The 27,157-nt window shown below is 37.8% G+C and overlaps 1 protein-coding gene across 4 annotated transcripts in view; it reads right to left on the bottom strand.

The window, feature by feature from the left end:
- The window catches only part of GALNTL6 (polypeptide N-acetylgalactosaminyltransferase like 6), a 576,396-nt gene extending 549,928 nt beyond the window's left edge, over positions 1-26,468 (bottom strand). For all 4 annotated transcript variants that reach the window (XM_014068575.2, XM_087724585.1, XM_087724584.1 and 1 more), the window contains exons 1-2: positions 26,292-26,468; positions 24,603-24,911 (exon numbers count right to left, since the gene is read on the bottom strand). In XM_014068575.2, the coding sequence (XP_013924050.2) occupies positions 24,603-24,740 (138 nt within the window). In that variant the 5' untranslated portion in view covers positions 24,741-24,911; positions 26,292-26,468. The remainder of the gene's footprint in view (positions 1-24,602; positions 24,912-26,291) is intronic.
- Positions 26,469-27,157: the final 689 nt, after the last annotated feature.

The following is a 27,157-nucleotide window of genomic DNA, read 5'->3' on the forward strand; positions in this document are numbered from 1 at the left end:
TTTTAATCATAGTAAGAATTCTTTTATTTGCTGATTTTCCAACGGCTTAAAGTGTGATCGGAGCTGCCATCTTTCTATAAATCTTGGTGAGGGGGTGCAGAGTGCTGACTTTGTTTCAGTAAGTGGAATGATTGGTTGTGTGGTTGTATCATGATTGGTAGATTGGTGCTGATTGGTGCTGGCTGTGTGTCTATTGTTTCATGTTGTAACAGCCTGGATGGTGGGTGGAGCTCGTTTGCTGACTAGGGCTGGTTTCCAGATGTCTGGTAGATGGGAGGTATCGTCACATTTATTCATGTTGTGGGGTGTTTCTCTATTTCGATAGCTTCTATAATTATTCTCTTGTTGAAGTGTTCTGTTTTGGAGATTAACCTGGTTCCTTCAAAATTAATTTCATGTCCTGTAGCTTTAAGATGCTGGAAAAGGGAGGAAGTTGTTTCTTTTTTTGCTTACTGCGTTCTTGTGTTCTGTGATGTGTGCATTTATTCTCCTGTTCGTTTGTCCTATGTACATTGCAGGGCAGTTTTTGCATGGTATTTCGTAGACTCCTTGGTTTTCTAGCTGAGTTTTGTGGCAGATGCCCCAAACTCCATGGCCTCTCCAAGATACACAAAGAAGGAACACCACTCAGACCCATAGTCAGCTCCATAGGCTCACCTCTACAGAATCTTGCCAAATTCCTCACCAAACAACTCCAACCCTACAGAGAATCCATCACCCCACATGTAGAAAACTCACTCCACTTCATAGAAACAATAAAGAAACAAAACCTACAACCCAGAGATCTACTCGTGAGTTTCAATGTCATATCCCTCTTCACCCAAGTGCCTATAAAAGAAGCCTTGACAGCTATGCAGAACAAACACAACCCCCCTAAACACATCCTGGATCTGACCAACCACTGCCTAACCAATACATACTTCATCCATAATGGACAGAGACAAACAGATAGAAGGAGCACCCATGGGATGCACCCTCTCACCCGTCATCGCAAACTTATACATGGAACATTTTGAAACTAATGCCTTAGATAAATCTGAACACAAACCAAACTCTGGCTTAGATACGTTGATGACACTTTCATAATTTGGACACATGGGAAAGAAAAACTGGACAACTTTCTCACACATCTCAACAGCCTGCACCCCAAAATACAATTCACCATGGAAATAGAAGCAAACAACCAACTTCCCTTTCTGGACGTCCTAATCTACAAAAAACCCAATGACTCCCTAGGAAACACCATCTACCGGAAAAAACCACACACCAACCACTACTTAAATGCCCAATCCCATCACCACCCTGCACAGATCAACTCTGTAGCCAAGACCCTCATCTCCAGAGCCAAACGCCTAGCCGACGAAATACCACCTGAAAACTGAATTACATACTCTCACAAACGTATTAATCTCCAACGGATTCCAAAGAAAAACAATTACCAACCTAATCCAAAGGGAGACTCCTCCCAAAAACAAGACACAGAACAGGTAAACGGCATCGCCCTCCACCCTTACATCAAAGGCACCACAGATAACATCAGCAAAATTCTCCACAAACACAATATCAAGACAGCCTTCAACACTGACCAAAAAATAGCCAACATCTTAAGAAACCCCAAAGACAAAATCCAGCTAGAAAACCAAGGAGTCTACGAAATACCATGCAAAACAGTAGACACACAGCCAGCACTAATCAGCACCAATCTACCAATCATACATACATACACATACACACACACACACACACACCTGTGTGAAAAAGTCCTGCGTGCTTTACGGTTTACAGTTTATGACATTTTTTTGGATAAGTCATTGATTTTATGATATTGTGAAGTTCCCAAGAGATGACCTAATTAATTTCAGAGCCTCAAGACAAAGTTCAAACAAAAACCATTCCTTTATTAGGATCAACATCTTGGCTTTTCTCCTGTGGAGCCGAAACTGGCTCCTGTTTAATTGCATTTGAACTTTACCCCTCTATCTCTTTCCTTCTATCATACGTATAATTCATGTTCACCAACTAGGTTGTAGGAATATGAGATCCGACTCTGGCCAAAGGTATGCATGGAATCCTCTCTCCCATGCCAACCTGATAACATGATATCATTGATAAGCATTGATAATGGTAATGCTTTACAAGTTGACATCCAGCTGCCCTCACTTCCCAAAAGTGACCTGTGTGACACAAAGACTATTTGAGTACAGGTATATAATTTAGGGATGCGTTCCTCCCCCAGGCTTGCCTGGATTTTCTGCATGGAATTTTGCTATAAGGCGATCAGCCTGGATATTACTACTTTTTACCCAAAATGCCTCTGATAAGGAGTAGCACTTCCACTTGATTAAGTATTGGAGTTGTCTCCTGTGCCATCTCGAATCAAGGACTCATTGAACTTCATAATCTGTTTGGCCCCCTATGGCCATATGGGCTCCCAGGATGGTGGTCTCAGAGTGGATCCTACCATGGGTTTTAAGAGGCTGCTATGAAACCTCGGGTGTATCTTCCCCAGCAATCGAGGCAGTTTCAATTGCACTGTGACTTGGTTGATGATCTTTATTATGGGAAATGGTCCCATAAACCTTGGCCCCAGTTTCTTGCCAGGCAGTTTTCATCTGAAATATTTTGTGGACAGATAAACCTTCTCTCCCACCCGGAATGGCCGTTGCGGAGCCCGGTGTTTATCTGCCTGTCTCTTATAGGTCTGTGCTGCTTTAGCAAGTGCTTTTTTGACATTTTCCCAGGTTTCTTTCAACATCGACATCCAATTAATCAAGCTGACTGATGACGGGGGACCTCTTGGATACTCAGGCATTGGGACAAAGTTCATACCACTCACTATTTTGAATGTCATGAGTCCTGTGCTAGCATTATTGTACATGACCTCAGCAAAAGATAAAAGGTCTGCCCAATTGGACTGCTGATAGTTCACATAGCACCTCAGGTACTGCTCTACCAAGGCATTCAGTCTCTCTGCTGCCCCATTTGTGCTCGGATGAAAAGCTGTTTGCAGCAGTCCAGGGTTTTTACCCGGTCGTCTCTTCATTGTGGTGCAACTGTTCACGTAACTATCCACATCTTTCTTTATGCCAGGCCACCAGAATTGCCTCTGGGCTAAGTGTAAAGTCTTTAGGAACCCAAAGTGGCCTGCCAGTTTGGCGTTGTGGCTCCTCTGGAGAATTAGGGTGCGTAGGGATTCTGGGACGTAGAATTTCTTCCCCTTCCATTTTGTGTGGTTTCTATGAGTGAAAAGTTGATTAAACATGTAAATACAGCTTAAAACTGAAAGCATGCAGGACTTTTTCACACAGCTGTATATGATAGACTTGAGATCCTGCCAAATCTACAGGGAGGCTGAATCTACTTGAATGGTTTACTTCAGCAACTGATGGGCCAACTGATGGGCTCCAAAGCAAACTAAGAAAGATCCTGGAGATACTGCTGCACAGTCCTGTGTTGCTTCTGGTTGCAACCTGGAATTTGACTGAAGTCCTGGACAGGATCATGCCTATGCACCCTTCTCCTGACAGCCTAAGGCATAACACTCCCCGTGGTTTATGGAGAGGCTGAAAGTGTTAAAAATGGCCAAGACAAAGCTAAAATGCTGCTGAGGAAAACAAAGAATGAATTTGACTGAATACAGCAATTAAGGCCTATTTCATTGCAGCAGGAGCAGCGAAATACCAATATTTCACTGCACTTACTGTATCCACAGCCTGTCATCCAGTGATCCTGTTCAAGGTCACCTGATCCCTACTCAGAAAAGAGGGCTTGGATGATCATCTTTAGCGCTGCAGAGAGGGTTTGTGCAACATCTGATGGATAAAATCACTCATGTTTGTGCTCACTTAGAGTTCAAGCATGGTGCACTGATTATTTATCTACTTCCAGGTTAAATTCAAGTATTATCTTATTTAAAAGTCCTCCATGGCATGGGTCCATGATATCTGTCGAATCATCTTTCCTCAATGGGATTGGCCCATCCACTCGTGCTTGTGGGTGTGGCGTACTACAAATCCCTTCACCCAAGGAATTGAGACAGGTGAGATTCTGGAGAAGATATTTTTTATGCCAGGACACCTTAGTTTTGAAACATCTTGTCACAGGAGGTGAGATTCACCCCTCTTGTTTAGTTTTCAGGAAAAGCCTTAAAACTAGGTTATATCAGTTGGCTTGGACTCTGAAGGAGAAGCTGTTGGCTGAAGGTGGTTGCTGCAGTAATGCAAAAGGCACCACCATCTCTCCCCCTTTTTTAGTTTGAATGTTTTGGTACTTTTCATCTGTTTTTATATTTATAATTGTTTTTATATTTGCATATGTTATCACATTGCAAGCTGTTCAAAGTCTCCTTGAACCATGAGATGAGTGCAAATATATTTACACGAAATACCATTTGTATGCAACCAAGAACCTGTTCAACCATAAAATACCACAGACTTAATAATTGTCAATAAGAGAAAACAGTCTGGTTAGTGGATATGGCAATACCAGGATGTAGCAGAATAGAATAGAAAGAATTGGAGAAGGTAACAAAATACAAAAACCTGTAAATAGAAATAGAATAACTGTGACAAAAGAAAGCAAATATGGTATCAATGGTAATAAATGCCTTGGGTGAAATCCCAAAACAACTGGAGCACATTTGAAAACCACTGACATTGATAAAATTATCAGCAGTCAATTGTGAAAGACAGGTTGAGGCTGAACAGTTTACATATTTAACACCATCAACCATCAAATCTGCTTATCCCAGGTCCTTGGAAAGGACTTAATAGGAAATGCCAAATCCATCTAGCATCTGGCTGACTGGGCAACAAGCCATAATATAAAAAACATCTATATTTTAGTCCTTTCTATGACAGTAGAATATTGCTAGAAAACAACAAAATATTCTTTTCGTTGCCATTCTTGCACACTATGCAATCATTATGCCTTACAAAATGCAGTCTAAAAGTTTAAGTACTTAGAGAAGCATATTATAATTATCTTTAGTTAACTAAGTACCCAAAGAATAAAATAGGATAAATTAATTTCAGAAATAATGTGCAAGTGGTGATATAACTTTTTCTACTAACTTTATTGCTGTAAGGTTAAGTAAGGAAATATACTTAAACACTCTGTGTAAATACATAAAATTAATTAGAGGCAGGTGGAGCAATTGGGGACTATATGCAAAACTATTTACTGAATATTAGTTATTCTTTAATGCTTTTCAATCAACTAATTGCATTCATAACCAAGATGACTCAGGTATAATGCAAGAGAAAGTTCTTAATACATAATTATCAGTGTAATAGGGATTCAAATTTGATTAAATAAATGCATATATGAAACCAGGAAATATTAGCTATTCTGGAAGAATTTGAATTAAAATGCAACAAAAAATGAAGTTGTCAACAAAATTTCCCTTTTATTCACCTGCCTTTAGTTTAAACCTTTTATGCATTTTTTAAAAAGAATGCCTCTAAAATAGTTCAGTTACTCCAATTGACAGAATTGTAGAACATATTTAGCTAGTTTGTGCAATAGAATCAGATCTGACAATTATGTGAAAGTTTTAATTCTCTCCTAGTCAAACATCAGTCTCCTAGTCATGAAGTCTACTCTCCTACTCAGATGAAAATAAGGTTTTTTGAAAAACCTCTAGGAAGCCTAGAGAACACCAGCATTATGTGATTCCCACATAATCCATTTTTCCTGGTTTTCTCTAGGCTTCCTAAAACTGATGCTTTAGGACAGTGGTTCCCAAACTTGGCAACTTTAAGACTTGTGGACTTCAACTCCCAGAATTCTCCAGCCAGCAGAGCTGAAGTCAGTCCTTAGCTGAAGTCAGAGTTGAAGTCCACAAGTCTTAAAGTTGCCAAGTTTGGGAACCACTGTTTTAGGACATCATGATGTTTACTGAGGCACAGAAGGTATATGTGGTGCTCAGTTCGTTGGACACTTCATGTGACGTTCTTGTGACTAGACTAGAGTCTATGCAAGACAGACACTTAATCATGACATATTTGACTGACCGATTGCTGGAGGAAGAACAAAATGGCTGGAGAGGCAACTAGGAAAGGGACAATGCTCAGCACAGGCCAACATCTGCAACATCCCAGGATGCCAGCAGAGCAGCTGAGACTGTTTACACAATGAAGTGGTGCTACACATGTGGTTCTACAGAGCATCTCCAGAGATGGTACCCTGAGAGGAGAAACAGAGGAGCAGCAAGACAAGGGTGTAAGGCTACTAAACACATGAGGAATGGTTCTTCATCATTGTTTTTCCTGACAGCAACATCATTTGAAAACACTAAATTGCAAATAATTCATAAATGTTTTCTGGCTTGAGACCAGCTAAGCAAACATCTGTTAGTTTGGCCAATGGCCAACTATCTGCTGTTAAAGGGAAAGGGAAAGTCGATGTACCTGAAATAGGAGAAACATTAGAAAATGTCTTACATGTACCTGACTTTGATCATAATTTGTTGAGTATTTCCAGGTCAAATACTGTTTGTAGGAGGACAATACACTACAAGGAAAGGTGGAAGAATTTGTGCACAAGGTGTTAAGGAGGATACATATTAAGAAAGCAAAAAAAATGGTTGTGCACAAACACTTACAAACATTCCCACACATGACAATTGTGTACATTTATTGCATAGGAGATTGGAGCATGCAAGTTTTAGAGTACTGCAGAAGATATCAGATCTATCTAAGGGACTTAGAATAAAGAAATGCAATGTGTACTTAGATTGCACTGTTTGTAAGGAGGTAAAATCCAGGGTGTATCCTGTGAGTAGAAAAAAATTCAAGGCAAACAAACAAAATTATACCTAGGAGACCTCAAAGGTGTAATATAGGTATACTCCTGAGCGGTTCACTGCAAGTGGGGTTATAGTATTTTTAATGAATCCAGTAAGTACCAAGAGATATGATCATGGTCATTGCCTAAGGGGAAAAAAAGATAAATGGAGGAAGCCGAAGTTAAAGAGAATGTCAGGCAGACAGATAAACCAAACTAAGGAAATTGAGCTAGTCAAGATAACGTGAAGGAATTCAGCCAAGAGATGGTGAACAGTAGGTAAAGAAAAATAATGAGATAGAGTGTATAGAGCCATTAGAAAATGAAATTAGGAGCAGTTCCAGCAGCAGCAGTAATGGTACTAGCAGTGTTTGTAGCAGTGAGAGTAGAAATCGAAGCAGGAGGCAAGGACATAATAGAAATAGAAAGCAGCATGAATATGTTAAAGCATTCAGCTGTTCAGCTTTAAAGGGGAGGATGTCAGAGAAATACTTTAAGGACTGACCATCTGCCACAATGACATAAGGCAGGGAATGAATCAGCAAGGTTTTTGGGCTGATACAACTTTAAGAGGTTGTATATACAAGAGAGGCCTGGTGAGGGTGTCCTTCTCTCCGTGTGTGCTTCCGTGCTATAGTTGATGATTGATTGCCTGATTTTGCCTAGAACATGCATGTATATATTCCTTATAGATAAACCACTAATTGAAAGACAAACCTCTGTTTACTATATTTTGCTCCTGGGTTGCCTCAAAATGTCACACTGTGCACACTCTGACATTTTCCAACTCTGTTATTATGTTATTCTACTTACTCTAATAACAATCCACAGCAAAATCAATTGAAGGACATATTTTAAAATATCTAAGACCCACCAAATCAACCCATACCAGTGACATTAACTTGGTTTACATATCTGTAAATTAATGAACATTTATATTTTATCCACAGATATTTTATCATTTTCAGAAACAGTCTCCAAAGCATTCCATATAATTTTTCAGTACAATAATGAAATGCTAACATGATTCAAATATTAGGTGTTATGCTAATACAAAATCACAGTACTTGCAAAATGTGAAAACTGGGTAGTCAGACAAGATCTCAGGAGAGGTAACGGTTTTTCTTTCTCAACTGGGGTGACTTTCATAGAAAATAGAATATATTTTTTTGACCCTCCAGGCATTCAAGATAATAGTTTTTAAATATATTATAAAATGTTAGTCTTTGCAGAGTTTATCAACATCCCTAAAATTAAACAAGGGAGATGTAAGATCAGACAAATAAAGCAGATTAATTAATTTTAGAGCATATGTATTTATTTGCTAGAAGAATGTGTAACAGAAAATCAGCATCATTCAAAGGAAGAACTAAGTTCAGACTGTAAATTGGCCAGGATCATGGTTTTCACAGTCACATTTTCAAAGAGATAAAATCCCATGTTGAGAAAGGATTTAATTAAAACATGGGTATTTTAAATAAAAAGAAGTTCAGAAGCTTTGCAGTTAAGATTCCCTGAGTGCATAGAAGAAATTTGATTAAAAAGAAAAGCTACACAAATCTTTCTCTGTATCTTTAAATCATAGCTATTTTATATATAGAAAAAGCAAGAGTGTGAATAATTATACATTTAGTCTATAACCTTCAGTAAAAAGACCTTCATTCATACACACACATATGAATACATGTATGCACTTGCATGAGAAACCTTCATCTTTTGCTATACAATGTATCATCATTAAAATTCAATCATGTAGCTGGCCTGATTAATTTCTGGGTTAATTTTGTTATATTTAAATACTTCTTTCTCTCAAGATAGTCACTCCCTCAAGATCTGAGGAAATATTCTGCTTCCTTGTTCAAATTAATTTTTTCTAAGAGTAAATTGCGATGTAAATTGCATGAGTGATTCTGAACTAGCAAGTCATACTTGTTCCATTTTAAATGACCATGCAAAAAGAGTATAATTCTGTAAAGTGTGGTCTGCTCTCACTAACAATATATGTTACTGACTACATGTACTAATTGGGGTAGAATGGCACCCAATCCCTTACATACGCCAAGGGTGCTTCTTATTAAAACTTTTAATGATCTCATGATGATTCAACTAAGTGTTGGTTTTACGTTGTATATTTAAGATTCATTCACATATAAGAACCCTTCACTGAAACTGACATCCCTTATATGGAAGATTTTATCAGTGTATATTACCTACATATATCAGTACATCTACAGAGTCCCTTTTCCTACTGGCTTCATCTCAAGTTGTCAGGAAAGTATTTTCCCTACAGATAAGAAATGTGGGTACAAGTGCATACCAGTGGTTGTAGTGAGCTGACACAACTCCATTATATTTCTATCACAACCTTTTTATTCATACTGGAAGATGAGAGACAGAAGAACCAAATATAAACTTGTTTTTTACATACTTTGAGATATTATTGCACTCCACTTCTGCAAACAATGATTATTGAAATAATATTAATAAGATGAAATGAAAACTATTCAAATTCCAGCTCAAGAACAATATTCATATTTGGAATATTCTTTCCAGGCCTTTCCAATTAGGAATTCGGGAAGCTGTAATCCTAAAAATGCCAGTCTGGGGGAAAAAAAGCCTTAGACCATGCTTATTTAATTAGACTTATCAGGAAGATAATTTTTCAATACGCATAGCTATATAGTTGCATTTATTAATCTATAGCAAGATGCTTATTCTTATACTTGAAAGTGTGGCTTATTCTATAGTAGAAAAATCCCCATGCTGTGCTTTTAAAAGCACAAAACTATAAAATGTACATAAAATCAAAATAACAAGTTGCATATGCTCAGACAATATAACAGACAATTTAGGCACAAAATTATAGCTTTTCCATATATAAGGGACTGCGAATAGGACCAAAGTTAAACAGTATCTTTTTATCCCCACAAATATACTCTGATAATATTCCTGCAAATTATAAGTATTAAATTAGACACAGGGGGCTGTCTCCAGCAAAACTGAATAAAACAGCAAATACTTGCTAATGAATATAAATAGTAATTTGTGGTCTTGTGAAATAAAGCACAACTGTGCTAAAGTGGCTTGCTCTGTGGTAAAATTACACAGGTGCATAATGTATTTCAAAATTTTGCACTATAGATTTTAAGACTCATTGCAAGATGATTCTGATGAAGCTTCTTGGATGAGAAACAAGAAGTCTTGTTCTTCCTCAAGGGAAAAAAATATAGTCCAGTTGCTTTTTGAAAAAGCACCTTTGAAACAACCATGACCTGATGACTGAGGACCTCTGTAGACCACATATAAGCTGTGTATCTCAACTGATGATATAAATCAAGTTTCCTAAATCCAATATACTGCAAGTGCGCTATGAATCTCCTGTCAAATTTCCAAAGAAATATGGCAAAGCTTTTAACTTTAGCTCCCAACCATATTGCTAACAAGCTTCCACCATATCTGATGATGCCATCAATAATAATGAAAGCAGTAGTTTTTCCTGGATGACAACATATGACCAAGCAGCAGAATACAAAACTTTCATCAGCAATGTTCTTATATAAGGACACAGACACAGATTAACAGATTTGGAAGGGCCTTGGAAGTCTTCTAGTACAATCTCCTGCTCAAGCAGGAGATCCTATATCATTTCAGACTAAAATAGCTGTCCAATCTCTCTTTAAAAACTTCCAGTGATGAAGCATTCACATTTTCTGAAGACAAGCTATTCCACTGATTTATTGTTCTGTCGGGAAATTTCTCCTTAGTTCTAGGTTGCTTCTCTCCTTGGTTAGTTTCCAACCATTGCTTCCTGTCTTGTCTGCTGGTGCTTCAGAGAATAGATTGATTCCTTCTTTCTTCTTTGTGGCAGCCCTTCAAATATTAGAACACTGCTATCATGTCACGCCTTATCCTTCTTTTCACTAGACTATACATACCCAATTCCTGCAACCATTTTTCATACGTTTTAGTTTCCAGCCCCCAAATCATCTTTACTACTTTTCTACGCACTCTTTCCAGAGTCGCTTTATCTTTTTTTATAATAAGGTGATTAAAACTGGATGCAATATTCTAATTGTGGTCTCATAAAATGGTACTAACACTTCATGTCATCTTGATTCTAACCTTCTGTTAATGCAGCCTAGGACTTCATTGGAGTTTTTTTGGTGGCTGCAGGACACTGCTGGCTCATACTTAAATAATTGTCTATCGGGATACTAAGATCCCTTTTGCAGTTACTGCTATTGAGCCAAATTTCATTTAATCTGTACCTGTACATTTGGTTTTTCTTGAATAGGTGTAGGACCTTACTTTTCTCTACATTTAATTTCAATTTGTTAAACAGGGCCCAGTATTCAAGTCTGTCACGATCCATCGTGGATCTTGATCCTATCTTCCGGGGTGCGACTACTCCTGCTAGCATCTGCAAATTTGATGAGTTCCCTTTCTATTCCCTCATTCTAAACAGCCGCAATTTAAGCATTCAGAAGATAACACTGGTCTCTCTTTTCTAAAGAAATATTTTAAACAAGCATCTGGAGATACAGGGAGAGGGATAATAAATATTAGCACTTTTTCCATAATAGAAAAAAAACAGGATATCTCAAAGGTGGATGACTTACATGCGAATTGATTCCAAGAAGAAATTTAAAATCCAAAGGAGATATGTATTCTTAGCATCTGTATAGGATGGAATATTTTAAAGTAACTTTTTCATTGAGACAGCAACTTGTGTGGCAAAATATTTTTATCCATATTAGTTGCAGTCTTTGGCCTTCTTTATGCTTCATGGATATAAAGATTTTTATCCAACTGGGCAAGGGAGGTACAGTTCAATTTTTTTCTTCCAATCTGCTAGTAACTTGGACTCAACATCTTTGTTACCACTCCAGCCATTAACGTGTATTAAGAACTTGAAATCTACTTGATTGGAAGTTTTATTTCATTCATGGAAAGCCATTGGATAGGTTAACTCAATTTTCCGTCATTTCCTTTTCCTAAGCAGCCTCAAATATTATTTCTGCAATTTTATGGAAAATATTCAACCCTGAAGAATCAATTTTATGATAGTAGGGAAAAGTAGACAGAAGTCAGCAAAGCTTTTCTTCATTTTATATCCATTTAGCAGAAAAAATATGTTGGATCAAACATTTCCAGATAAGAGGAGAATCCCTTTTCACAGGTGCTGGGATTATCCAAACCACAAATGTTGTGTTCACTTTCTCTAATATGGCTCTGATAGAAATTAAACTAACTGAAGAAAAAAAAATTCTCCTTGGAGAAAATTACCATTGGTCTTTTTATTACAAATAATTTGCTAAACAACCATTTTAAAATGTATGTTTTAATTTACATTGTTTCTAATATAAGGAGTTTTTAAAATCCATTTTTCCCTAATGCATATAACTGTTAATGTAAATCCCTAAAATAATTTAAATATTCCACTTAGCTTTCCCTTTATTTGTTCTTTTGCATACATATACCTATTACAACCAAGGTTCATTTTTCAGATGCATCTCTCACAAGCCATGAGTGTATTTAATCACACACACACACAAAGAGACTACTCACTTCTGTTCATGACATTGTGAACCCTCTGTCCCATATCTTCCAAATCTAACTCTATACAAAACTGGTTGAGTTTTTTATACAGCCTCCTTCAGTCACAAGCATATTTTGGAATCGTTAGCACACAAAAGTAGGCTAGCCGAAATTACATTCTATTGTAACATGTTAAATATCTTTTGTATGCTACTGAAGAGCTTGATGGATTAAATATAATAAAAACTCATTAAAATGCACTGAAAGAATATATTCAAGGTTACTCAGCTATTATTAAGAATGACTGCCAGGTTAACCAAAAGGAAGGAGGAAAAAAACAAGGGAAAAAGGGAGTTCTTGCTAAAACATAAAAAAGTAACACTATTATGAAAAATCACCCAATGTTTTGTCAATGTCTAGGGCCGGGATGGTGAACCTATGGCACACGTGCCACAGGTGGCATGTGGAGCCATTTGTCAGGGCACGTGATGTGCTGCCCTGTCAGCTGGCCAGTGGGCATGCGTGTGCTGGCCAGCTATATTCACCCTTTTTAAAGCCATTTTTTGCCTTCACCAGGCTCCAGAGGCTTTATAGGAGCCTGGGGAGGGCGAAAAGAGCCTCCTCCTTCCCTGATGCCTCCGGAGCACAAAAAAACAGCACTATGGGCAAACCAGAAGTTTGGGAACGGACTTCCAGTTTGCTCGGAGGGTCGTTTCGAGTGGTCCGGAGGCTTCAGGGACCTTCAGGAGGCTTCCCTGAAGCTTCCTGAGCAGTCAAAACGACCCTCTGAGCAAACCGGAAGTCAGGTTTGTTCGGAGGGTTGTTTAGACTGCTCCGGAGACTTCAGGGAAGCCTCCTGAAGGTCCCTGAAGCCTCCGAAAGGCCTCTGGGGGGTGGGGGCTGCTTTTACCCTCCCCAGGCTCCTATAAAGCCTCTGGAGCCTGGGGAGGGCAAAAAAAGCATGTAAAAAATGGGGGGGGGTCGCACCTGTAGTGCATGCATATGCACTGGGGGGGGGTTGCGCATTGCATTATGGGTGCAGCACACCCGCACATGACCCCCCTGCGCTAATCCAATTTATTGCATGTGAGTCAAAAAAGGTTCACCATCGCTGGTCTAGGGAATATGCTAGGGAAAGATTTACTAGGGCACTTAAGATCTATATATGAAGGTTCCAATATAAAGACAAAATAAAGGAAAACTAATGGTAAAAAATATAAAAGTATTTGTTTGTGTGTGTGTGTGTGTTTTCATAGATTTTCATGGGTGTAGGTATGTAGGTCTTGGCATATTTGGGTCTTTTCCCGTGTAAGATTGACAGTATCTTGGTGAAGTTTCGACGAGGTCACACTCGTCATCTTCAGGCTGGTGGTTTTGGCTTCATTCTTGTGCGAGCAAAGCGTAATCGGAGCTGCCGTTCCTTCAAATGGTTCCTTCAAATTACTCTCCAAAACTGAACACTTCAACAAGAGAATAATTATGGAAGCTATCGAAATAGAGAAACACCCCCACAACATGAATAAACATGATAATACCTCCCGCCTATCAGACATCTGGAAACTAGCCCTAGTCAATAAACGAGTCCCAACCACAAAAACTGACACAGGACCCAGAACAACACAGAACACCATCACCAATCACCCTCACCAAACATCAATTGCATCAACCAATCAAGATGTGACAACACAGCCAACCAATCCGTTTAAAGCAACAAAGCCAACATTACACAGACACCCACCTATATTTATAGAAAAACGGCAGCTCCAATTGTGCTTTGCTTGCACAAGAACGAAGCCAAAGGCACCAGCCTGAAGAAGGCGAGTGTGATCTCATTGAAACGTTGCCAAAATACTGTCAATCTTACATGGGAAAAGACCCGAATACGCCATATATACATACACAAAAATTGATAATGCTACAAAATAAAAGTAATAACACATTCTTAGTTTCATATTTTAGAGCCTAACAAAAATGAGCAGTTACAGAGAAAGGAGAAAAATTTGATCATTTCTAGTAATATTGTAATTTTATTGACAAAAATATTTTTATCAGCTCAGGATTCTTACTGTTGTGTTATTTTAAAAATACAGACATATATATTACAGATTCTTTTCTTTGAGATTACTTGCCTCTGATCTTTGCACTCAGTAACATTTGGTTACAAAAATTCTGTGAAAATGAATAGGTAAAGGTTTAACACTTAATGCATGTTAAATTGGTCCAGTTTAAGAACAGTGCATTTTCTAACTTGTTTTTCATCACAATTTAGGCATGGACCTTCAAAAGCAAAGTACTGTATATGTATTTTGTCATTATATGCCATATAGGTGAAACTCAAAAAAGTTTCATCAAAGAAAAGGACTTTGGACCACTGAGCAACAGATCAGGCCCATTTTTCTTTAACCCAGTCAAGATGCTTCTGATGTTGTTTGTTGTTCAGGAGCGGTTTGACAAGAGGAATATGACATTTGAAGCCCATGTCCAGGATCTGTCTCTGTGTGGTGGCTCTTGATGCACTGACTCCAGCCTCAGTCCACTCCTTGTGAAAGTCCCCAACACTTTTGAATGGTCTTTTTCTGACAATCCTCTCCAGGCTGCGGTCATCCCTGCTGCTTGTGCACCTTTTTCTTCCACACTTTTCCCTTTCACATAACTTTCTATTAATGAGCTTTGATACAGCACTTTGGGAACGTCCAACTTCTTTTGCAATTACCTTTTGAGGCTTTCCCTCCTTATGGAGGTGTCAATGATGATTTTCTGCACAACTGTCAGGTCAGCAGTCTTTCCCATGATTGTGATTCCTACTGAACCAGACTGAGAGACCATTTAAAGGCTCAGGAACCCTTTGCAGCTGTTATGGTTTAATTAGCTGATTAGAGTGGGACACTTTGAGCCTAGAATATTGCACCTTTTCACAATATTCTAATTTTCTGAGATTGTGGATTTGGGGTTTCATGAGCTGAAAGCCATAATCATCACAATTATGACAAATCACAGCTTGAACTATCTTGCTTTGCATGTAATGAGTCTATCTCATAGTTTCACCTTTTAAGTTGCATTACTGAAATAAATGAACTTTTGCACGATATTCTAATTTTTTGAGTTTCACCTGTATAAGCATGTAGTCTACAGGATGTATAGTCTACTGTATCATGTCACCAAGTAAAAAGAACTACTTCTTCAACATTCATTGGGTCTTAAACTAGCACACAACAAAATAGTTGCATCTCACACCTGCACCCATTAAAGGGACTGTTATACTGTACAGAAATTTATTCATGATGACTCCTAAAGCTAGTACATTGAATGTGGAAGTAGAAAACTATCCCAGATCTTATATTAGGAGAACAATTGTTGCTTATCATCCCAAGTAGTATTAAACCAAATCCCTTGCTGTAAGCAACATAAACAAGACAGCATGAGATAAGATCTTCTAACATATATATGTGAGAGCAGTGGTGTCCTGCTAAATTATGGGTGTCAAATTCGATCATATCATGTGGATGTTATGTGATATATTGTGATATTTTTCCCTTCTTGGAGCTGGGGTATGGCCTGTGTGTGACACATCTGGCCCATAGGCCACAAGTGTGACACCTCTGTGCTAGATGTGTAAGAACCAGCTCACCCAAATCTATTGCTGCCACTGTGCTGCAGTGTGTTGAGACTTTGTGCACCTCTATTGTTAACCGGTTCCCAAAAATTCAGAAAATTTTCTCACAAACCAGTGCAAGTGACCTTCAGCACATCTCTGAAGTTAGATCATCTAACTCACTTTTCCCAAACCATGAACTGAAGAACCTTCTTGGGTGAGAAACAAAATGTCTTCAAGCAAAAGAAAAAAGTAGTTTATATTTCCATTATAGAATCATTATATTTCTAATGTGGTTCAATTGCCATGATGCCCAATACAGTGCAATTAGAAAAGTTTGTCTAATATCTCCAAATGTCATGTTTCTGGTTTAAGGCATAAATCACATAAAAACAGCCAAATGGATTGGATATCATGTTTTCCATCATGACTAACCAACACTTACAGGAACCCACTCACTCATATGAACATAGTTGTATTTGCCCATATTTTGCTTCCTTCCTGAGTAATAATACGCAAAAGGATTTTTTCAGTGTTGTTTTGTTTGTATTGCTTGAAGACTTGTGGAAAGCAAGTTAAGATTGTTTGAAAAGAAGTGTGGGCTGTGGAAAGGAAATGTTTCACCTTAAGGACTTGCTATAAGTCTGCCTGGGAATTTATTTTTTTATTTTCAATATTATTATTTTTTCCCTAAGTAGCATTAAAAAGGGGGGGGGGACACAGGAGTTGACCAGAAGTTCTCCAGCTGGACAGGCGACAGAGGTGGGAGCTCTGAAGAGCCTCACATGAACTCTGTCTGACAAAACAATTCCGAGATCCTTTTTGGATCAGAACCCACCCCCCGACAGGTGAAGAAGGGGCAGCGTCTCATCAGACCCAGAGGGAGTGTAACAGGTCCCTCATAGGTCGGAGATTTGCTCTCTGAATCAGAGTCAGGGCGGCAGCATGGCAACATGGCTGCACAAGAAGCCTGCTTCCAGTCAAAGCAACTGAGCAGGAGCATGCAGGACAAGATGAAAGCCTTGTAAGAAGATCTAATTAACCCACAGTCATAAATCAGAACTTGAGAAAGGCAAAGAACCTTGAGAGTATAAATAATATTAATGGACAGATCTGTATTTTGGCAAAAAGAAAAAAAGGGGGAAAATAGAGGGGTTGAATCACTAGCCCAAAAAGAGTCATTTGCTTGAAACAATTTGGACAGAAAATGAGAAAGTAGAGAAGTGACAAACACACTCAAATACAAACCCTAAATTTGGTTTTGGATTTGAAAAGATTGTGTTTTTAAAAGAGATTAAGAGGTTGAAATGGAAACCAAAACATTCCAAGATTTGCTCTATTCAAATTTCTTCTAACTAACATATCTTAAGCAACTCCAATTAATGAGAGGTGGAATGTAATAAAGGAAAAAATGTAATAAAGAAAAAAGCACTATTTTCTCACTGATAACCTAATCTTGGCTGTGCAGTGAATGGAATGTGAAACTCTCTTGAGATTATAAAGACAGAATCACAAATTTGGGGCATGTAAGGATGCATAATTATATAAATATAATGATGATAATAGCTGGAAATTGTAACCAGGTCTACATCTCGGCCAAAAATAGGCTTGGGGGGGGGAATACAATTATGTTTGTGTGTGTGTTTGTGTGTGTGTGTATGGGTGTGTGTTAAAATTAAATATGTATGTTGAAAAGGAATTCTAAACACCATCAACATAAAATGGAGCTCGTTCAGAGGCTGAAATATACCAAGTAAATGAGATGAAGAGTGTGAGAGGAGAGGAGAGAGGTAAGGGAAGAAGAGAGGGACAGGAGAGAGGGTGGGGAGGGAGAGGAGGAGAGAAAGAAGGAGTGGAAAGGGGAGAGAGGAGAAGGAGAGAAGAAGAGGAAGTAGAGAAGAGAAGGACGACAGAGGGAAGAAAGGAGGTAGGGAGGGGAAGGAGAGAGGGAGAAGAAAGTGATGGATAAAGTACAAATATGATGTATGGAGAGCAGAAGAGCCAATAATTGTTTTTGCGAGTTGATGGTAAGATGAATTGATGTAAACATTTAATAATACAATACGATGTTGGCTATGTAATAGTATACATGTGGTTATATCTTATGAAAATGAAAAAACAAAAAACTTTATACTATAAAAGGGGGGAGACGTGGTGGCTCAGTGGCTAAGATGCTGAGCTTGTCAATCAGAAAGTTTGGCAATTTGGCCGTTTGAATCCCTAGTGTCACGTAATAGAATGTGCTTCCATTACTTGTCCCAGCTTCTGCCAACCTAGCAGTTTGAAAGCATGTAAAAATGTAAGTAGAAAAATAGGAACCACCTCTGGTGGGAAGGTAACAGCATTCTGTCCACCTTCGGCATCTAGTCGTGCTGGCCACATGACCACAGATATGTCTTCGGATAGCGCTGGATTTTTGGCTTTGAAATGGAGATGAGCACTGCTGCCTAGAGTCAGGAACAACTAGCACATATGTGCGAGGGGAACCTTTACTTCTACCTATTAAAAATGGATTTCTGAAATCTGTGTATGTCTTGCTTCTTCAGTTTGTCAACTATGTGAGGTTTGGCTGCATATTAACTCTGGACCAAAATTTTCTATTTGCTTAGATTCAGTTAATAAACATTGATAATCTTACATTTACAAAATAGTTTAAATGAAGCTACTTAAGCCACCATCATATTCCTTTGCCAGAAAATTATATAATTTCAAAAACAATATTTTAGTTCCTTGGATCTACTTCAGATCAGTTTCATTTATGTTACTTCAGTATTTTTAAAGAACGAGATTCAAATGCTTGTCCTGAAAATCTGCCTGGATCCGTTTTGTTGTTGTTATTGTTGTTGTTTCTTTGTATTTTCCTTCCCTACCACATGTTGATCTATTCACAGTTTTCCACATGCAACAGAAACATAAATTTATATCAAATCGACTGTGCTACTGGACTACATTAACAATTCCCAAAAAGTTTTAGCTATCAGCCCTTTTCCCCTATATATATATATATATATATATATATATATATATATATATGTGTGTGTGTGTGTGTGTGTGTGTGTGTGTGTGTGTGTGTGTGTGTGTGTGTGTGTGTGTGTAAGTAATTAGTGTCACAACCCCCTCTTATGCCCAAATATGGGAGGAAGCTCACCGCTTCCATTCTCTGTCAATCGGCTCGTCACAAGAGACCACCCAGACAGAAACCCAATATTTTTTACTGTTGCCTTTTGTTACATTTGTGTTGTATTTGTGCCTTTATTTATTTATTTATTTATCAGCACAAATACAACAATATATATATACACACATACATACATATAGATATAGATATACATATACATATATTCATATGCATATGTATACATATACATATACATATACATATACATATACATATACATATACATATACATATACATATACATATACATATACATATACATATACATACAACATATATATATATATATATATATATATATATATATATATATATATATATATATATATATATATATATATATATATATATATATATATATATATATATATAATGTTGTATTTGTGCTGATAAATAAATAAAGGGAGACTAATATAGATCTATTTCAAGCTATACAGAGAATGGAAGTAGTGATCTTCCTCCCATATTTAGCCATACCGGGGGTTGTAACTATATATATATATACATACACATACACATACACATACACATACACACATACACATACATACTAAGTTACCCATTGAAACATTAAGAATATATATTGATTTATATTTTAACTGTTATCCACTAAAACATTAAGTTTCATTAACATCTAATTAATTATTCCCAATTCTACGTCATAAGAACAAATTTTCTGTTTCTTTATTTTATTCATTTCATTCACATCCATGGCTGCTCAAATGCTCAATGACTCCAGGCAGCTTACAAACAAAACAAAACAAAAGAAACAAACAAACAAACAAAAGAAATTACAATACATACCTAAAAAGAAAACCAGCCAAGAAGAACCAACAACCAATTTTAAAGAGACCACACTGAACTAAATTAAACTAAAAGGAGTTCCACAACTGCTCTGTTTTAAGGCTGGGAAAATAACCACGTTTTAATAAACTTACAGAATGTCATGAGCAAAGGAGCCATATAAATCTCTGGGAGCATATTTTGGATCCCACCAAATATCACTAATGAATAAGACTCAAGAGTGCACCATGCCCAGAAGGACTTTAAAGGTGATAACTATCTACTAGAAGCCAACAAGTAACCCTGGCAATGGGATCATGGTATGTTGTTATGCATAGTGTAATACTTCCCAATTTAGTTCTAAATATTATCTCCTGTTCAAGTCCTGAAATATCCTTTAGTAAAAGTCTATGGTATTGTTTTATTTTATTTGCTATCCTAGATAGAAAATGAAAGTTCTGAATATTTGTCATTACATGCAAACCTATCTATCTCCCATCATACTGTATAATTACCTGAGCTATTAGCCAGCATCAATGTTTTGTGTAAACCAAGATTTCTTTCTTTCTATAGTTTTTTTTACTACTTGTAAATTACTTCCATTGCATTCTATTCCCAAGAACTTCAAATGTTAGTGTGGCAAGGCTTCCATTTGCAGAAGCCATGCTGATACAGCTCTAAGATGGTTTCCACTATTTTCTAACTTTTCACTAAATCATTCAAGATAGATGTCACATTAATGGCCATATGATTTCCTGACTTTCCCCTGACTGTTTAGCCAGGAAAACATTGAACAAGGTGGAAAGAAAGTTATAACAGCTTTTTTCCAATCTTCTAGTAAAGAGTCTGACTTTAGAGATAAGATGCAGAGATGATTACATAACAAACGAAACTCTGAAATTGTTTCACAATTAATTTCACAAATGCTGTGTACATGTCATTAGGACATGATCACTTGTATTATTAATGCATCACTTAAATCTATACAATTACATCATGCTATTACAAAATGTTAATTCTTTGAATGCTTCTGAAGCAATTTTGTGACATTTCCACAAAGATGGAACTAAATCAAAAGAATTTGTTCAGTTACCAGTCAGTCCCATTACCCTCCTTGAGTACATGTTAATTGTCTGATTCACCCCCTCCACGCCACTCCAGACATTTTGCTGTTTCTGATTAATTTAAGAATCAATCTCTCTCTGTGATTTTAACATTATCTGGTTTACAAAGTCTAGTATCAGTTCACACATGCATTTCATCCAGCGAATAATTTCAATATATAACAGAGAAATAAAAATATTGAGAGTTTGCAATCATAGATCCCTTCAAAGTAGAGCCCTGCAGAAGTTATCTGTTCTCACTTCAGCCTAAATCTTCTTTGTTGCATACTTATGCCTGTTTAGAAGATCTACAGTGTTCAATATGTCCTACTTTTAAGCAACCAAGTAGAAGATTGCAGCATTCATGTGTACATTTTGTTCTGTGATAAAGTTAGAAGGCATACTGAAATGAAAAAACATCCTTAAAATTTTAGTCACCATGTCAGAAATCCATAGACGTTAGAATGTCCAAATATTAATGTTAGTTATAATACAGTGTTATCAGGTTTAATCTCTAGAACAGTCGTGTCAGTGTTGATATGCCCACTAAATGTATCTGATTTCAATTTTGTTAATTATAAACCATATATAATTTAGCCAACAGCTAACATATTACCAGTCCTTTCACATGCTGTTTTACACTGCAATCACATACACATTTTCTCACATCGGTATATTGAAATATACTGATTTCATTCAGACTTAACTTCTGATTGAAATCTTATTAAATAACCAGATAAATGGTTATAGGATTACATATTTCAGTAGAAATCCACAATGTACTTACACAATATCCACAGTATATTATAGCATGCTTTTAACTAAAATTGCAAAGATGTATTCTGCAATGTAGTCTTAGGAGGGAAAAAAAACTTTTTATAGAGCTGAGATTAGGCCGATTTAAGTGCATTTTAATGTTTAAATCAGATATCATTCTACTCAACTAAAATGATAACAGTTCAGGAAATGTTGGCACCATAATCTGATACACATTTTCCTGAAATTAAAATATAAATAAATTATGTTATGTAAATACCTAGGGTCTTAGAATCCAAATCCCATTACTTGCACTCCTACAAAGTAGGTCACATGAAACTAGTAATTTGCCACGGAAAATATATATATCTTACAGATAGAAATGTGCATTGCTACATCTTATTTGATTCCCACTTGTACAATAAATATCTATTTGCACAACTGAAGCAGAGTTCTCTGGGCATATACTTTGTGCCATGTTACATTCTTATTTTTTTTTCTTGCTTTAATATCAAAGCGATAAACCATGATGTTATTTAATGCATGTTCTAGAAATCTGATCAGCCCTGATTTCTCCATATATATTGCTGCAATTTATTCATGGAAAATTTCAAAACATCAAAAGAATAGAATAACAGAGTTGGAAAGGTCTTCTAGACTTGTTCAGACAGGAATCACTGTATTGAGCTGGACTACAATTCCAGCCAACTGAAATGATGGTACCTGGTGTCCCAATGCAACCTACCTCATTTTCCTTCATGACCCCTTTTTTTAAAAAAATGTTGTGTTTATCGGTCAGACATTTGGGGTTTTTTTAGGAAGCAGAGTAATCAATAGTATGACGGGACATATTTTTATGGTTGTGATAAGGCTTCTCTGATGATTAGAGTTTAGAATTCTGGTATGTATATTTCTTTTGGGTCATGGTTATACTTTCCAATTCAATTCTAGACAAATTTTGTATAAGCTGCAGCAGAATATACTGCATCGGATTGGGCTGTCAGTTGATTAGGAATTAAAAATATATGCTATTTAGAAGACATTCAGAATTGTAATTCATACTCTTACACTGTCTTAAACCAATATTCCTAAATCCTGTCCAGCTTTCTCTAATGGGTAATGGAGACAGGTGTTGGAAACCAGCACACCTGAAGGGCAACAAATAGAAAGGCCACCACTTAAAAATGAGTTTAAAAGTTATTACTCTATTACTCTATTTATTTATATTCTTATGTAATGAACCAGACTTCTGTATTCACACACAAACATTTTATCATATTTACTAGGAAATTAGCACTACTCAGAAAATGTTATTTCCAAGTAAACATCCTATGTTTGCTGTAAAATACTTATAAATCTTGAATGTAACCTTTAAAAACACCTCATAAAAAGACTGATTGCTTATGAAAGTAAAGCTTTTTACATAGCACCATGTTTCAAAATACTTTAAAACTGAACTTATTACCGGTAGATATATGTATTCAGTCAATGATGGAGCATGCTATCAGTTACCAATCTGATATGCAAAAGTGTACCTCTTATTGACCAAAATAATCCATCATTATATAATGTGTAGAAGAATAATACACTTGATAGTCCTTAAAATTAAATATATTAACATAACAATGTATATGGTGATAGTATCTTGTTTTGATATAAAATATAATTGTATTTTATAATCTCTGTGCTTAGTTGTCTTAAAATCTAAAGAGAACATTCTGCAGTTAACATTTCTCTGGCATTATAATTACACCTTTTTACCTATTAGAAGCACTTTAAACTTTTGCATAAAAGAACTCTCTAAAAGGCACTTACTTTAATGCAAGCCTTATTTTGGCTTACATGTCAAAGCTATGCTTCACAAACTGAAAATTATGGCAAAAATTAATCTCAGATAACAAAGAGAATCATAAACTAGATATAGTTAAGAGAACATTGTAACACCAAGAAGATAGAATAGCCATAAACAATGTGTGTGTGTGTGTGTGTGTGTGTGTGTGTGTGTGTGTGTGTCTATATGCATGCCTGCAAACATACTTTTCTGTGTAGTGTAAGATCAAGCAACAATACTGCATGACAAAAAAACTTTATAAATAGAAATAAAGCAATTGAACCAAAGAGACAAAATCCATTTCTAACAGGAAAAAACAGAAGAATATTCTGAATAGAAAGATTAGGCTGCAATACATTTCAAATAAAATCCCATTGAAGTTTACCAGTCAGAAGATTTTTTTGCAATGAAATGAACAACCAACTTGTAAGTTGACTTATTTCTTTGGAACAGTTCAAGAAGAAAGAAAGGAATCTTCATATGTTTTATTCAATAAACAAACTAGTAAGGATCATTATACCACTTCAATAAACTATGATATTATTGATCAATGTATAATTGCATTAGATAATTATATTCATATTGTAATATCAGCTTTAAGCTGCATCTACATGCTTCAACAGATTTCTATACAAAAAAATACAGCCTAATATACATATAAATATACATGTATTCACTTTATAAACTTTTGAGTTCCACCTGAAACAATGTTATGACTTATGAGAAACAGAATTAATAGGTCCAGATATTATACTTAGGCAGAAGTTCTATAATCTTGTTTTCTATCTCATCCCATCATTATTTTTCTACTTCATTTTAATCAATAGTGAAGCTAATTTAAAATCCTCTGCCTCACAGGCTCCCTAGAGTGGATTCAGTATTCCCACAACAAAAGATTCAAATTTAAAGGATGCATCATTGCTAAGAGCCATCCCCGCTTTTTATAGCAGCTAAACAGACACTTTCACTCCCCACTTAACACACAAACAATTTGCTTTGCTGCCGGCCACTTTTAATCACATTTGTTTCACTTACCTGCTGCTCTCCCAGCACTGTGGATTTCATAAAATGTTTTTCCCTATACAAAGACCAGAGTCCAATATTTGGTAGGAATATTAGAGTCACCAGGAATAGCAGTGTCATTTGCAGAAATCTTTTCTGTTTTCTTTTCATGGCAAAAAATAGGGAGCGAAGAATAAGCAAGATAGATATTCTCCTCTCCTTTTGTAACTGCAGTGTTTTCTTCCCCTTTTTCTTCACACGAATTCACCCCCAAATCCTGAACTGAAACTTCAATTCCACTGTCAGTTCAATCTCCACTTCATGGGGGCAGCAATTGATAACCTACACATCCAAGGCAAAAAAAACAGAATTATATCAGCTAATCTCTGAAACCATCACCTAGCTTCAGCCTGCTCCGTCATTCAAGGAAGACCCAAAAACCCATGGATCAGTTCCATTTCCCCTCCTCCATTCACACAAACCACCAGAGGAAAAGGATGGGCTGAGCACATCAGCCAAATGATTGCTAAGGAGTATAACAATCCCGACTGCTGCTGGTGACCAGAAGTTACAGAGGGCAATTGGGGAAAGAGTTAAGGGCAATGTGACCAATTCCTCAGAGAACAGCAGCAGAATTTGGGGGTGGGGGGGGGGGTGGGACTAAACAAGGAGCACCTGGCAAGTTTTCCTATGTCAGATATCCTGCTCCTTCCTTCACCCAAAAGTGAGAAGGGGCACTTGGACCAGGGAGTCCAAGCTTCTTCCCTTTATGGAAGTAGATCTCAGGTTTCATGGTCCAGCCTTACCTGGGACCTTGTAGCCTCCAATTGAGAAAGGTCTTCAAACTCTCCCACTTCCATAAACGCATTCAGCTTTATCCCTCTTGTTCATCCTATTGCTTCTCCAGCACATGGACAATCTCTTTAGCAAGAGGAAAAAGCTCCGAGGCGCTAAATTTGGCAAGACATGTAATTTTCACCAATGTACACATACACGTCCGTCAATCTTGCTCTGACATTTATAGTAGTCTTCTAATTTATGGCTTGGCAGGTCTACTTTTACAGGGAGCTGCCGCTTCAGGTGTGCGGGCGGCGGGGGGGGGGGAGAGAGCATCGAAATAACAACATAAAATTCACACTACGTCTAACGCCACCACATTACCATTCTTCAGAAACAAACAATCCGAGAGGCGAGGGGTTCACAACACATCAGCCTCAAGAACCCTTCCCCGCTGCCAACAGAACCAAAGACATTAAAAAGTGGGCAGGTAAAACACTCCCGCGTAAGCATCGTCACGTGTGATCCTCTCCTTTCTCCTCCCCTCCCTTCCCCACACACTGTCTCGACCGTCAGTCCATCCGCCCGCCCGCCCGCCCGCCCGCCGCTTCTTTCCCTCCCTTCATCTGCTTACTTCCAGCCTCATTTAGTGCAGCGGATCGTCTTCTGGAGTCACCCAGCTCTCCTTGTAGAGATAAATCAGCAATGTTGTAGCTCTACGTCGCTTCAAAGAGGGTTGGGTGACTCTCTAGAAGATGTTACGATAAGTCGCTGTGGGGATCCTGCATTTTAAAACTGGCTATTGGCTAACACGTGCACAGGGACGCCTAATTAAAAATCGGGCCGGGAGAGGAAGGTTGAAGGTGGGAGGGTCGCCGTGTCCCAGACCCTTTTTCTCGTCGCGCAGCAATTTTCCGGGAGAATCTGCGTCCCTAGCCGCCTCACCTGATCCTCCAGCCCAGAGCTCCAGACTCCAGAGCAGGAGCGAACGGGAAGAAGCAGCGATTTGCTCCTGGGTTTTCTGTCCTCTCCCGATTCCTTCATGATCAGTTGATCAACAGCCACGCAGCAGCACCAGCAAGCGGGCGTCTTCGACTAATCGCTCTGAAAGTAGGCGGGGAAGCGTTGGAAAAAAGCGAAGGAATAGAGAGGCTCGGCTGCTCAGTCGCTCGTCTTTTGGAGCCGCTCACGCTCCCAGTAACGGCAGTGGGAATCCAACACGGAATTTGCAAGCGCGGCAACGCCCTAAGCTGCTCCTGCAGCCATTGAGTGCCTGCAGGTGCCGAGAGACTCCCAAGAACCAGATGTTAAAGAGAGGCGATTGCAGGGCCTGCAGTGTGTCAGGTTGTCGGGCGTCCTATGTCCATCTTGTCAGTGGGAGCTGAGAAGAAGAAACTAACGAGGAATAGAGACATTAAAAGGAGACGCCGAGGCAGCCTCCTAGCGCTGCTTAGTGTCAAAATAACAGGAAAGTTTGCCGGTGGAAAAGAATGACAAACCAGCTGAAAGCGAAGTGCCTTGAACATGCAGTTAAGGCAGGCACTAGTTCTGCTTTGCAAGGTACTACTCAGTAGTAATGTGGATGGATTGAGCCACATCAGACACCAGATGGCAGTTTGCAGCTCTTTCCGAGAAAGGGGGGGGGGGGGATAGTTGCTGCTTGTAGAGCTTAGAAATGTCCATAACAATTCCAGATTCAATTGTGTTTGGCACAAGAGCTTTGTAGAGCAGAAAACAGACCAAGTGAAACCAATCATTGGGTCTGATAAACTACAGAATGTTTTGAAATCACTTTCACCCCTGTACCCAAG

Source organism: Thamnophis sirtalis, unplaced genomic scaffold, assembly GCF_051295495.1.
Source record: "Thamnophis sirtalis isolate CommonGarterSnake01/CBP01778 unplaced genomic scaffold, rThaSir2_p1.2 scaffold_10, whole genome shotgun sequence".
Taxonomy (NCBI): domain Eukaryota; kingdom Metazoa; phylum Chordata; class Lepidosauria; order Squamata; family Natricidae; genus Thamnophis; species Thamnophis sirtalis.